The sequence below is a fragment of the Entelurus aequoreus genome, linkage group LG02 (genome assembly GCF_033978785.1).
Source record: "Entelurus aequoreus isolate RoL-2023_Sb linkage group LG02, RoL_Eaeq_v1.1, whole genome shotgun sequence".
NCBI lineage: Eukaryota > Metazoa > Chordata > Actinopteri > Syngnathiformes > Syngnathidae > Entelurus > Entelurus aequoreus.
The window spans coordinates 61,506,025-61,520,532 of NC_084732.1; the positions used below are offsets into that span (position 1 = coordinate 61,506,025).

At 40.1% G+C, this 14,508-nt stretch overlaps 1 protein-coding gene across 1 annotated transcript; it reads left to right on the forward strand.

Annotated features, from left to right (window-relative positions):
• The first annotated feature begins 4,274 nt into the window (after positions 1 to 4,274).
• Positions 4,275 to 12,517, forward strand: pole3 (polymerase (DNA directed), epsilon 3 (p17 subunit)). Its single transcript, XM_062068573.1, has 4 exons — positions 4,275 to 4,670; positions 5,974 to 6,059; positions 10,426 to 10,544; positions 11,717 to 12,517. Exons 1-4 carry the CDS (start codon positions 4,605 to 4,607, stop codon positions 11,890 to 11,892), a joined length of 447 nt encoding a protein of 148 aa, XP_061924557.1. The 5' UTR covers positions 4,275 to 4,604; the 3' UTR covers positions 11,893 to 12,517.
• Positions 12,518 to 14,508: the final 1,991 nt, after the last annotated feature.

The following is a 14,508-nucleotide window of genomic DNA, read 5'->3' on the forward strand; positions in this document are numbered from 1 at the left end:
GCATGGGGCACGGGCTTTTTTTTGATTGATTGAGACTTTTATTAGTAGGTTGCACAGTGAAGTACATATTCCGTACAATTGACCACTAAATGGTAACACCCGAAGAAGTTTTTCAACTTGTTTAAGTCGGGGTCCACTTAAATTGATTCATGATACAGATATATACTATCATATATACTATCATCATAATACAGTCATCACACAAGATAATCACATTGAATTATTTACATTATTTACAATCAGGGGTGTGGAGGGGGGGGGGGGGATATGGACATCAAGTAGTGGACATAGAGAGAGAGAGAGAGAGAGAGAGAGAGAGAGAGAGAGAGAGAGAGAGAGAGAGAGAGAGAGAGAGAGAGAGAGAGAGAGATCGGAAGGCATAAGAAAAAGAAAAAGTATCTGCATTTGATTGTTTACATTTGATTATTAGCAATCCGGGGAGGGTGTTAGTTTAGGGTTGTAGCTGCCTGGAGGTGAACTTTTATTGCGGTTTTGAAGGAGGATAGAGATGCTATTTCTTTTATACCTGTTGGGAGCGCATTCCACATTGATGTGGCATAGAAAGAGAATGAGTTAAGACCTTTGTTAGTTCGGAATCTGGGTTTAACGTGGTTAGTGGAGCACCCCCTGGTGTTGTGGTTATGGCGGTCATTTACGTTAAGGAAGTAGTTTGACATGTACTTCGGTATCAGGGAGGTGTAGCGGATTTTATACACTAGGCTCAGTGCAAGTTGTTTAACTCTGTCCTCCACCTTGAGCCAGCCCACTTTAGAGAAGTGGGTAGGAGTGAGGTGGGATCTGGGGTGGAGGTCTAGAAGTAACCTGACTAGCTTGTTCTGAGATGTTTGGAGTTTAGATTTGAGGGTTTTGGAGGTGCTAGGGTACCAGGAGGTGCATGCGTAATCGAAAAAGGGTTGAACAAGAGTTCCCGCCAGAATCCTCAAGGTGCTTTTGTTGACCAGAGAGGAAATTCTGTAGAGAAATTTCGTTCGTTGGTTAACCTTTTTGATTACCTTGGTTGCCATTTTATCACAGGAAAGGTTAGCCTCTAGAATGGAACCTAGGTAGGTGACCTCATCTTTCCTGGTGATGACACTGTCACCTACTTTAATGGTGAAGTCATTGACTTTCTTAAGTTTGATGTGGGACCCAAACAGGATGGATTCTGTTTTACCCAAGTGTATGGATAGCTTGTTGTCAGCGAGCCAGGTGCAAGTTCTACAGAGCTCAGCACTGAGGATTTTCTCCACCTGTGACTTGTCCTTGCCGGATACCAGCAAGGCAGAGTCATCCGCAAACAAAAACAATTCACAGTCGCATGCAGATGACATGTCGTTTATGTATATTAGGAACAGTAAAGGTCCCAATATACTGCCTTGGGGGACTCCACAGCTCACAGAGAGAGGGGGGGGGGGGGGGCACGGTGCCGTTCACCTCTACCACCTGCTCCCTCCCCTCCAAGTAAGATTGCATCCAGCTCCAAGAGGTTTTGTTAAATCCGATTGCTCTGAGCTTATCCAACAGTATAGCGTGGTTAACGGTGTCAAAGGCCTTCTGAAGGTCCAGCATGACCATGCCGCAGTATTTGCCCGCGTCCACCTCATGTTTGATGTGGTCGGTCAGATAGAGAAGGCATGTGTCAGTGGAGTGGTTAGTTATGAAGCCGGATTGGAATTTGTACATGAGTTTATTAGTGGCAAGGTAACTATCGACCTGTTCATAAACTATTTTCTCCATTACTTTCGAAATGGAGCTGAGAATAGAAACAGGTCGGTAGTTGCCAGGTTCCAATTTGCTTCCTTTTTTAAAGAGGGGAGTTACTCTTGCTATCTTAAAATCTTTTGGTACTTGGCCTTGTGTAATTGATAGGTTTATTATGTGCGTGATGATCGGGGCAATGATGGAGGCAGAGTCCCTGAGGAATCTGGAGGGAATATTATCAAGGCCCGTGGCCTTGTTAGGGTGGAGCGCGCTCAATTTTTTAAACACCTCATCAGCTGTGACCATTTCTAATTTGAAATCATCGTTGGATACTCCTAGCTTTCTGTAGAAGGCTTTAATGTGTTCTACACCAAAGCGACCAGAGTGGTGGGACAGCTTGTTGACAAGAGTTGCGGCTATGCTGGTGAAAAAGATGTTAAGTCTGCTAGCTACCTCCATTTTGTCTGTAATGAGGGAGTCACCCTCCTTGATGCTGATGTTGGTGAGTCTTGTTTTAAGTTTCTGGCTGCAACCAGGAAGCTGGTTGTTGAGAATTTTCCAGAGCTCACGTGGCTTATTTGTGTTTTCCTCTATTTTGTCGTTAATGTAATTTTTTTTAAAGGATTTATTCAGGTTGGTTGACTTATTTCTTAATTTATTGCATTGCTTTTTGAGAGTTGAAAGGAGTAATTTGAGGTTGATATTATTGGGTTGTTTATCTACTTCTGTTTTACATTTTTGGTATTCAGAGTATTTCCTGTCTCTGTCTTTTATGGCAGCTAATAGGTCCGGATTCATCCGTGGTTCCGAACGGGCTTTGATCCTGACTGTTTTCACGGGAGCCATGTCATTTAGTATCTTTAGGAACGCCGTTTTGAAGCGATCCCAAGCGACATCGACCAGGTTGCTCGCGAGCACAGGGGACCAGTCCCACTCATCTAATTTTAAATTGAAATTGTCATTAGAGTATTTGACTTTGCAGAGTCACCGCCCTCAGTAGTTCGGTAATTTCTGTCGCCCAAGCCGGAGCCCCGTCACTAGACGGGTGTGACGATGCCGCCCTCACTGGATGGGGTTTCATTTCCAGTTCCCCGGCTGTAGCTGCACTCCCCAGCATCTCCCTCTCAACGGCAGCTTCCAGTGCCTCCTGCAGGGACCTCAGGTGCTGAAGCTGCACCTGCACGCGCAGGTCAGGAGGAGTAATGGCTCCAACAAACAGGTCAGTTGCGAGCTCATTCTGTGCATCAGCAGGCAGGTGACCATATGCACAGCGCACCTGGCCCTCAATGTCATTAGCGAGCCCCCGGAGTGGCTTGCCAGGCTTCCTGCACCTCCCTCTCAGTTCAGTTTTTAAAAGCGCTGGCTGAGACCATCTCCCAAACCTCCTGTTGAGCGCCCCCACCAGGGCTGCATAGCACCGCTGCTGTTCAGGATCCAGCAGCAGGAGGCACGACAGAGCCTCTCCCTCCAGACACAAAGCCAATTGCAATGCTTTGTCCCTCGCTTCCCACTTTCTAGCGTCCGCCAACAGTTCAAATTGAGCGTGGAACGCCTCCCAATCTGATCCACCGGCAAATTTTGGCGTCTTCACTGAGGCAGCGGACGGTGCGGGGGACGGGACGCGCCGTGCGGGGAAGCTGCGGGCGGCGGCGGCCTTTACGTATTCCCGGCCGACGAGCCGCTCGTGTGCGAGCAGGAGCGCGGCTGTTCGACGGTCACCCGCTCCAAAACAGCGTCATCCTGCTCAACTTTAAATGTATGCTCACCGGAGCTAAACATGCTAAACGGCTTGCGGTCCTAGCTAACTCACAGACTGAAGCTAACTGGCTAATGCGCGATACGCAGCGTGTCCTTACCGCGACAAAGTCCCTTTCGAAAATCGCTGGTTTTACTTCTGACACCAGTGTAACAATCCCAGGAATGTAGGCTCATAGACTTCTTAGTTTATCTTGTATTTATTGCACAAGATGTATTTAAGTCACACACAGCTCCAATGTGCGTCTATTCCCTTTCCCGGCAAAACTCGAACCAACCCTTCCTGTCAACAACGTCACTTCCCCAACTTCCCCGAAAGTTCCGCCCCCCAGCCAAAGCCATTGGCTAACACCCCGTAGCCAGCCGCTACATCATTGTATTTATTTATCTCATTATCTCAATTAATGCCCTGGTTTTAAACAGATCATAACATCATCTTAGTAAATATTCATGTCTGAATATTTATTTGTTTTGTTAAACCCTTTTTGGTAATGGGACAGCACTTTGAATTAATTCGGTAGAATACCCCATACACACCCACACAAGTACACAGCCATCATTGTATTGGCTATAAACCAGTTATATCGTCAAAATAATTAATAAACACGGTCACAAATCAATTTGACGTTTTTAGATTACCCGTCCAATGTACATTGTTTTTCCAGTAAAAACTAAACAAAAATGTAAACCCAAGTTCTTGTAATATCATGACGAATGTGACTCAAGGTTTAGGCCAGACTGCATAGTAGGTTATAAACATAGTCGTATCTTATTTTATATCTATACCAGACGAAGCAAAAAAGAGTAACCGCCATTGTAAACACAATTCGGAGTATGCGCATGCGCTAGAGGTCAAAGTTGAAAGTGCACGGGGGTGGTTCGCGGGAAAAAAAATCAAAACTAGTAATTTTGAAAGCGCAATTACTTTTTTAACTGTTAAAACTACACCGATTCTCCACCATTTACATTTAGTTTGTGAGTGGTTAAACGTTCGACTAAAAGTATCCGAGCCAACAGCTCTAGCTAGTGAGCAGCTTCAAGTCATTGTCGGTGTGGTTATCGCTGGAGCTTGAAACGAGTTTGTGAGACTTGTGTCGGGTGGCGAACTATCAACTCATCGTGTTGCGAATACGACAAACTGAGAGAAAATGGCAGAAAGGCCAGAAGATTTGAACCTTCCCAATGCGGTCATCACTCGCATCATCAAGGAGGCTGTAAGTAAAACATAGCAGGTAGTAAAACACATGTATTCAAAACATGGACCCCGACTTAAACAAGTTGAAAAACTTATTCGGGTGTTACCATTTAGTGGTCAATTGTACGGAATATGTACTTCACTTTGCAACCTACTAATAAAAGTCTCAATCAATCAATCAAAATGCTAACCCAGTAACATTACTTGTAACGTGAAGTCAATCAAAACTCATTCGCTTCCCCCTCTCGTATTAATGTAATATACTTGTTGTATTTATACTTTTAATATTGCGGCTTCATTCATGTAGTTTTTCGTTATTTACAATGTGTTGTGTTTTGTGTTTGCACTTTAAAAAAGGAACTGACGTTCTTTTTTTGTTGATATACACTTTACAAAGTATCAACGAATAACTAATATTTTGTTTAGCCCCCCAATTACAGCTATACAAGTAGAACAGTAACGTTATTGAAGTTATAGTTGGTTTAGGTTTAAATTAATTCACAAACTATGTACAGGTTAACCTCCTTATTCGTTAGTAATCCATTCCAAAAGGTCAGCTAAAAACCAAACAATTTTTCAATTAATCCGTTCCTGAGACCCCAAAAATATTAACATAAAACACATCTTATAATTATAGTTTTACATGTAGAAAACAATACAAAATACATATAAATTACAAATTAAATGGATAAATGAACATTTGACATCCATTTTACCTTTTATTGAAGACTATTGTTGCTGGTTGGCAGAGGAAGAGAAGGGATGAGCCACCTTCGTACTTTGCTACAAGTTATTTCTTGAATTTAATAGTGTTTCTCACCTTTATCAAAGTGCTGGCACTTGTAACTTTATTTGGCCTCGTGATTGCTTATTTTGCAGTCATACTCTATGAAATAATAAGCACATAGACTTGTGGTTTAACTGTGTTAGTAAGCCAATAACTACAGTATTAATTGGCGGTAATGTCATATGGGGTGATGGAGTTGGGGAAGAATGGAAAATAAATTTTTAGTCAAAAAGTAAGGCATACTAAAACCGAGGTCGCACAGGATTACTGAGTCTCAAAAGTCCTATGAAATCTATACAGTTGTCGTGTATTGTGAACAAAATTGACAATTGTTAGATTATCAATTACGCAGTACATGCTTACTCGCCTGTTGCTATCTCTTTGACTCCAGACAACTCACTTTGACCAAGCGCCACTGTTCTTTTTGCAGTAAGGTGTTTTCCTCCCTATGAAAGTAAATATCTGCCAGCTTGTGTGATCTTGAACATCTTTGCAGTTTTTGAGATAACTCCCACGCACCGTTTGTTTTCGACAGCTCCCAGATGGGGTGAACGTGTCAAAAGAAGCAAGGAGAGCAATATCCCAAGCTGCCAGTGTGTTTGTGTTATATGCAACATCTTGGTAAGGGTACAGAAAAAACGACTGAACTTGTGTACTGATTCAGAAAATAAGAGTTTGACTGAAGTGTGAAAACCCGTCCCTCCAGGAATTTGCAATAAGGCAATAACGCCTAGTTCACGTAATTTCAACCAATTCCCGCAAATTATTAATTGCATCACAACTTCGTCTAATGCTTGCAACTTCCCTACAGATTGTGAGCAGTCAAATTTGTCTTTGAGCAGTGGTGTTCAAACTAATCAAAGCTTAGGTTTGTTTCTTTTGTAGACGAAGCAGGAACAACAGTGTGTAACAATGTATCAACTATTGCTCAAACCTAGCAATTGTCATCTTCCCTTGAAGCTCAGACCTACTTCTGGTTCTCATCTACAGCGCTAATCCTTCTGGGTAATGTAGTATATAAACATTTAGCCAGTGGTGGGCCGTCAGGGCCAGCAAGGCCTTCTCTGCTGGCCTAACATAACCAGAAATCATGATCATAATTAAAGATAAAATACATTTTTAATTTACTTTCCCTAAATAGCTAAAAGTATTCATATTCTCTTCATCTCATATTATGCTCCTTTTTTTTATCCAATCAGAATTCAGCTAGCTTATGTTGCCACGCTGTACCAAATCTGTCCGGGGCCTTCAGAATCAACACTGCGGGCGTCTGTGCACTGTAAGCGATAATTGCGATAGCCAATCAGATCACGAGTTGTTGTCAGTAAGGCCTTCTAGTTGGCTTCACATTAAACATGACATTTACGCGTCCTGTGATTGGATACTTACTGGTTTGAGCCACGACAGTGCTATGCAGATCAGCAGAGCCACACCCGGGACCGTTAGCGGAATCATTTAATGGAAATGAACAGAACACATACAGTTGATAGAAAGTTGTGAAAACCAATCAGATCACAAGTTGACAGTAGCCTATCTAGGTAACCTGACTTTAACGAGACTGTGATTAGATACTCACTTGTCACTCCAAATTGAGTATCCATTCACAAGTTGCAATTTACTGAAGCAGGAAGTGTTGCACCGTAGCCATACTTCCTTTTTTAACCCATAAAGCAGGAGAACAAACCGTTGATTATAACGTTGATTTGGTGGCAGATATATATTTTCAAGGCCATTTTCAGGAAGGATATTTAAGAGAACCTACATCTTGTGAGACGATGTTGGCAAACCCCAGAAGCTAGTTCAGCTGTGATGAAATGGGGAAATGCCTGCCACTTCCACTCGAATCAATCGACTACGAGCGGTACCATTGGCTTATACGGCGTTGAATGGGTGCTACTAATTGTGAGTTCAAATATTTTATTTCTTTATTTTTTCACGTTTAATGTTTTTTACAATGTTTAATTTGACAGTACCACATAACATATATTTTAATGGCAGATGCAGGTTTGTTGGTTTTTAAATGCGCCAGAAAATAGCCCGTTTTGTACACTGTTGAGGTTATTCAATGCGCAGTAGTGCGTGAATGTGTTTCTGTGTAGTATATCTCCTGCAAAGTTCATGTGGTGACATAAATTATGGTATTTTGAGAGGTAATCATTGAAGTCGGACATCACTGAAGGCCTAGGTGGGAAACGCACGACCCACCACTGCAGTTAGCAGGCGTCCTAACTCCCCAGTTTACATCTATTTGTATGTTTTTTTATTCAGACTAAGGCAACAAAAAAGACCAAGTTCTTATTTGCAATTCTGACCCTAGCAAAGAGGCAGCATTTACATGACAGCGATCTTGACGTGTGATGATAAGCTGTCATCGTCTCTCATTTACCAACAAAAATATTGCTCTCAGCATTTCACAAATGCTCCTAATGTGCAGGGGTTTAATGTGTTGGAAGATAGATAATTAAAAGTTTAAGATGGACCAACACTTTTTAAATGTAAAACGCACATTGAGAGTGTCTTCAATTTGTGCACAACAGAGCAGACAGCAGACAATTAGGTTGTTCTTTTCTGTCATTATTATTACCACTTTTAGTTTTGATTAATTAGAATAATTTGACAATGAGCACTTACTGCTTTTACTGCTATCTAGTGTTTACTTTTAAATGTGTGTGGTATAAAATGAGTAAAACATTCATAGAGTATTTGTTTTCCCATTTTGTTAAAATCCTGTGTGTTCTAAGGTTAAGGTTTCAAGGAACATTTAAAACATTGATAACAAATTCATAAAATCACAAGTTGATACAACTTTTGCCACAACTTTCAAAAAAAGCTGTCCAGAATTTTTGGCTTCAACATATACAAAAAAGCCAGCAAAAATCTGGAGAGACTGGCAAAGACAACTTTCCATTTTGCTTGAATGAAAAAAAATCAAAAATGTGTTCATGGTTTCTGACTGAAGAGCATCTCTGTCATCGTCATGGCAACCATTATCAAACAGTGGTCATTATAAGACATTAAGGTATGTTGTTGCAACACGGACCAGGGGCCTCATCTAAAAAAAAAAAGACTGTTCCGACTTATAAAAGGTGGTGCACGCCCGATTTTGAGTAGAAGTGTGCGCAGGTAACCCTACATCATGGCCTCACCAAGCATGATTTTGCCATAAAAAGTTAAAGTACCACTGATAGTCACACACACTAGGTGTGGTGAAATTAACCTCTGCATTTGACCCATCCCCTTGTTTCACCCCCTGGAAGGTATAAAAGATCAATGCAAAATGACTCATGAATGCGGCATAATTTCATGGAGACAGAAGCTCGAGAGGTGTAATCTTGGTACAGTGTTTTGGTCCGCTGTGCTGAACTTAACAAAAAGGTAAAAAATCAGTGCACATTTAAATTTTTAGTAAGCATGTTTTAAGAGTTTTATGTAACTGACACAGCATTTTTGATTAAAATAAGAGTTGTCAAACCTTTTTAATTTATAAGTAAGACACAGCTGTCCTTAAAGTCAAAACATGGATGAAGTAAGGCCACAGATTAATTTGCGATATACCATTATGCTGATTTTAACACCATGGAAATATCAAGTATTACCATTATTATTATTTTGAGATATTTAGGTGTATTAGTTAGTAAATTAAGAGTAACTTTACGCACAGATCTCTATCGCTCTTCACACTAATAAAAGTGGTGGTAAACAAATACATGTTGGTATTAATGTTTTACTTTAACAAATGCAGCAAAGAGCTGCCCTATTTTTTGATAAATTGTTCAAAGTGGACCATCTCAGTTTGGAGGACAATATCTTGTAAACTTAAACCCATATAATTAATTTGATAACTTGATGTTTATCAAAATTAATCATGTACATAAAAATATTGTCATGATGATCAAATAAAATGATGACATATTGTGATTAGGGCGGCAGCGATTAATCAATTATTTTGTTTCGAAAAAAGCTTAGATTTATATTCTGTTGCTTTCAATAATCGTTTGCATGTAACCAATAAAATAGATAAAATCCAGGCCGTTTGGAGTGCCCAAAACTTTAAAACGGCAGTTAGATTTTACGCGCGGCAGCTACAACAGAGCAGACATGAGAGGGGTGGTGTGTAGGTGCAGTGAACAGTGAAGTTTTGTTTGTTTTTAAAATGTTTGTATTTATTAATGCACACACGTTATAAGTGCAATTTTAATGTTGACGCTGTGCATTTATTAGAAACATTTATGAAAGTTATGGCAAGCAGATTTTTTTAAAATTTAAACTATTTTCCTTAAAATACGAATTGAGGCTAAAAGTGTATTCTATCTCATCACTCGATTATTGAACATCCTAATCGATAGAGTACTAAAATATTCCAAAGCTGTTTCTTTACTCTATATTTTTGTCAGGATGCTAATACACTCTTAAATAATGGTGTTTACTTTCTGCTACCACGGCGATCAATCGGTTTACTTTCTTCACTTCTATGTTGAAAAGCACATACAATATCTATCAAGAGAATATTACATTTGACAAACTATATCCACCATGTTAACGTTGTAAGTCAATAACAATGCGACAATTAACGGAATGATTGAGACATTTTTAATACAAGTAAGAAAGACACCAGTGTTTTTATTTATTAACAAAGCTTCAGTCGCTTCCATTGCATGTAGGATCAAAATCTATTTCTTACACCACTTATTGGCACTTAACGTGTCTGCCATATTTCCATGAAATACGTACGGCAGGTACAAAGCTTGTGTACTGGTGCACACATTCTGACGTCAGGTTGTGTTTTCATAGATCACGTACATTGCGTGGAAACACTGTACTCAACTTTGTGGCCCTGTTTTAGGCGTATGCAAACTTTATAGCTCTATTAGTGGTTACTCAGCACATTCATTCATGATTTTTGACTAACAAATGTATGCTTATGGCTTTTGATGTGCAAACTACACTTCACTCATCTTATTTTTTGGTGAATGTTTCCTGTTAACAGTGCAAACAACTTTGCCATGAAGGCCAAGCGGAAAACTCTGAATGCAGGTGATGTCTTAGCCGCAATGGAGGAAATGGAATTTGAGCGTTTTATGGAGCCCCTCAGAGAAGCTTTGGAAGGTCCGTATGAAGAAGCAGAACAAGGAAGATCATGTATAACAATAGATGTTTGAATAGTCAAAAGTCAAGATGTTTGTATTCTTGATCTTGACCTACATTCCCTACACTTTTTCAAAATGCAGTTATTCTCCCCTGCACTTTTTATTGTCCAAAAATAATGTAACGCCATTAAATGGAGGCAAGTCAAACGCTTGTGCCAGGTGAAAAACCACGGCTAAGACCGCCCACAAGCTCATTTATTGGCTTTCTAGGACTGCCTTCTTGCCAGCTGGCCTCCTCTCTCCACTCATTTCTTAGTTTTTGCCGTGTTCAAGTCACCACCACCAGTATGTTTTTTCCTACATTTTATGTCATTTCACTCACCACGGTGACATATTTGCTTCCGCGGACGACCTGACATGATGCATGCTTTACAGACAGCCGCGCCGAGACTGAGGGGTGGGGCGTAGCATGCACTCCGTAGCGTTATGTTCAGAAATACACATATATGCTCCAAACTGATTAAACAATGAAAAGCATCCGATCCTCATCAGGTCAAACCAAACGGTTCAAATTCTTTTAATAAACTGTTCTCCCTATTATGTATTATGAATCATGTAAGTATGTTTGGGATTAGGAAAATGGTAATGTGAATAATGGGGGCAGGACATCAGAAACGTTTGCCTTCCTGGCTCCTTGTTGGACACATTGCATACTTTTTTTTTCTTAATCATTTTTCTCCCGGTGTCTATTGTTTTAGTAGTCGTATTTTATTTTGTTTCTTTTTAAGATATTTTTTGCCATTGTTGTGGTTTGTAATAATTTAATGAAACATGGCATAATAACCCCGATTGCTTTGGTCAGAGCAACAAACAAAATTCACCAATTTAATTATTTAATTTTTAAGATTGTTAGCCACCGGAAAAAAGATTTGCGCATGTACAAAAGCTTTGTTGTCATTTCCGTCAAGACATAACACTCCGTTGGATAAGTCCTAAGTGTATAAAATATTGGCTAGTTTAGATTTCAGTTACGTCGACAGCAGTTTATGTCAACGTCTGTCAGTCAGAGTGGCGTCAACTTAAACAGGTTCCACTGTAATCATATAAAAAGTGCGGGACTGTACAACTAGACAGATCTGTTATGTTTTGCTATGTTTCCAATTTGATGGTGGTTGTATATGTTCTCAACAGTGTTTAAGAAGGGCCAGAAGGGAAAGAAGGAGGTGTCTGAGCAAAAGCGCAAAGATAAAGACAAGAAGACGGACTCTGAGAATGATAAGAGCAGGGAGGAGGAAGAAGAGGAGGAGCGAATGGAGGAAGAGCCGGAAGCAGAGAACGAGGTGGAAGATGAAGAAGTGGAAAATTGAGGACGTTCCTCACAGGTCGAAGCTCTGTTAAAATAACGAGAAGCTCTCACTAGTCCCTTCAGAAGTTTTCACTGTCTGGATGACAAGTCTTGGTCAGGGTCGCAGTAAGGTCCTATTCAAGGTGTGGATTCAGTCTGTAGTGTCTCTTTTACATATGTTATACTGTACTTCCAATGTCTTAGTGTGTGACAAAATGTGACAAAAACTTGCACTAACTGGTATTGATCTGTTCTCAGGCAAAAATATAATCTGTCTCAGAGAACATAGCTACAGATGTTCAGCTTCAAAATAGCTTCTGGCTAAATATTTGCATAAATGAGCAGTAGTCATGAATGACTATATGGGATACAGTCTAACAGTAAATGATCTAAACAGAGAAGAACCATACCATATGAAAACCTGCAATGCCACTTTTGGGAAAGAATTCTTAGTTGTTTTGGTTTGTAGCAAAGTAATTTTTTTACGTAGAATTATAAACTAAACCTTGACCACAAAATGCTGTTAGTTGGTTACCAAAAAGTGGATCCTAAATTTGTTTCCTGCACCAATGACATGTTTGTATCAATAACAATTTATACTTTTGTAAAAAAAAATGTGAGTGGCTGAAATTTCCAATAAATATTTTCAGTAAAACTTAAAAATGCTCAGAATTGCCTTTTTGAAAAATGTTGTAAAATGAACCAAGCAATTGGCACGATTTAAAACTAGGATGGCACTTAAGAGCTCATACAACAAATATACTTATTATACTTGTACTTATTATATATATATACTTATTATACTTACACATGTAAAAGCTATTCCTTATGTTTTCTATTGAGGGCCGTGTGCAGGCTTCAGGATGTCTTTTAGCTAAAAACCAATCCAGCGTAGGTCAATATATGCTAAGCTAGTGGTTGTCAAATATTTTTCACCAAGTACCACCTCAAAACAATTGGCTCTCCAAGTACCACCATTAAAATACAGTAGTGCAGTAGGCCTCAATATTCATCAAAAACAAGACAGAAATTTTATATAACAAGGCTACTCAGTGGCCTAGTGGTTAGAGTGGCCGCCCTGAGATCGGTAGGTTGTGAGTTCAAACCCTGGCCGAGTCATACCAAAGACTATGAAAATGGGACCCATTACCTCCCTGCTTGGCACTCAGCATCAAGGGTTGGAATTGGGGGTTAAATCACCAAAAATGATTTCAGAGCGCGGCACTGCTGCTGCCCACTGCTCCCCTCACCTCCCAGGGGATGATCAAAGGGGATGGGTAAAATGCAGAGGACAAATTTCACCACACCTAGTGTGTGTGTGACAATCATTGGTATTTTAACTTTATATTTGATAATTTTGACCACAAACTGTTTGAAGAGTAACACTGTTTAAATATTTAAGTGATTATTTAGATTAATACTAGATTGAGCCTATGTGCCAGTTTGGGAATCACTGTAGGTCAACATATGCCAGTCCCTCTCACATAGTGTGGCGGGCCCCCCTCGGGGGGAGCGTGTGACCTCTGTGAACATGTTTTTTTTGCCGTACCAGAATATGATGAAGCGTATGTAGCACTTGGATTCACTGTAACCACGGTGGAAGACAAGGAAAGACTGGTGTCTTTCCTTTATTGTTAATAAGCTGACAATGTTATGCAGAGGTATAGTTATAACAATTTTATAGACAAATTATGCTATTTGTGATCACGGTGGCGAATGGGGGGTGGGTGCGAAATCTTTTCTTCTTCCTAGGGACAGAAAATATTTGAGAAGCACTGATACTGTATATGCTCAAATATTAGAAGAAAACATTGGCTTTGTGTTGTAGTTTACAATTTTAGTAGTTATCACTGTACATACATCAATTTCTCTCCTGCTTGTCCTCATTTGACGTTTATATTGTTGACCACTGAGGAAATAAACTAATAAAAAACTAAACATTGGCCTAGGCAGGTTACACTCCGGTTGCCAGCCACTCAGACATATGGACAATTTAAAGTAACACATTTTTCAGAATGTAGAATACTAGGAGAAACCCCACGTAACAAGAACATGCAAATTTCACAGTGAAGACCAAATGGATTCCAAACTGGTGTAATATCTTAAATTCCATGGACTGCACTTTATACACTCCTGCTGTAGTCCCATCTGTTGGAACCCAGGCCTTTTGTCCCCCAAGCCAAAGAAAGTGTGAAATGTGCAAATAAGTTAAATCACTATCCTAACATAGGTTTGAATTGTGGCCAAAACCTGTCCCTATGGGTGCAGTAATTCACAATAGAAGATCCCTACACCCACACCAGAAGCTTGAGGTTTGTAGAAATGTGGTATACTTTTGACATGAAGTCAAATGTTTTAGCCTTTCACTTATTTTAACAATCCCAACAGGGCACAAACGCTCTTGACTGGTCGAAATGTACTGGAGTCAGTTAATTCACATACTAAAATGACCTAAAGCTGTAGAAAAAGGTAAAGGGTGCTAGAACAAGTTCAATACATTGAACAGTGGCATTAACTCAGGTAAAAATTCAGGGAAGCAAGATTACAAGTGCAGGAAAACAAGAATATCGGTTTGGCATTAGGTGGCTACTTGTCCAGGGTGTACACCGCCTCCCGCCCGAATGCAGCTGAGGCTCCA

What these genes read in the sequence shown, in the direction of transcription:
- pole3 (XM_062068573.1), top strand. Translation starts at nt 4,605, where the DNA reads ATGGCAGAAAGGCCAGAAGATTTGAACCTTCCCAATGCGGTCATCACT. An exon ending in CTCGCATCATCAAGGAGGCT is followed by an intron (nt 4,671 to 5,973) that starts GTAAGTAAAACA and finishes TGTTTTCGACAG; the next exon opens with CTCCCAGATGGGGTGAACGT. An exon ending in GTGTTATATGCAACATCTTG is followed by an intron (nt 6,060 to 10,425) that starts GTAAGGGTACAG and finishes TCCTGTTAACAG; the next exon opens with TGCAAACAACTTTGCCATGA.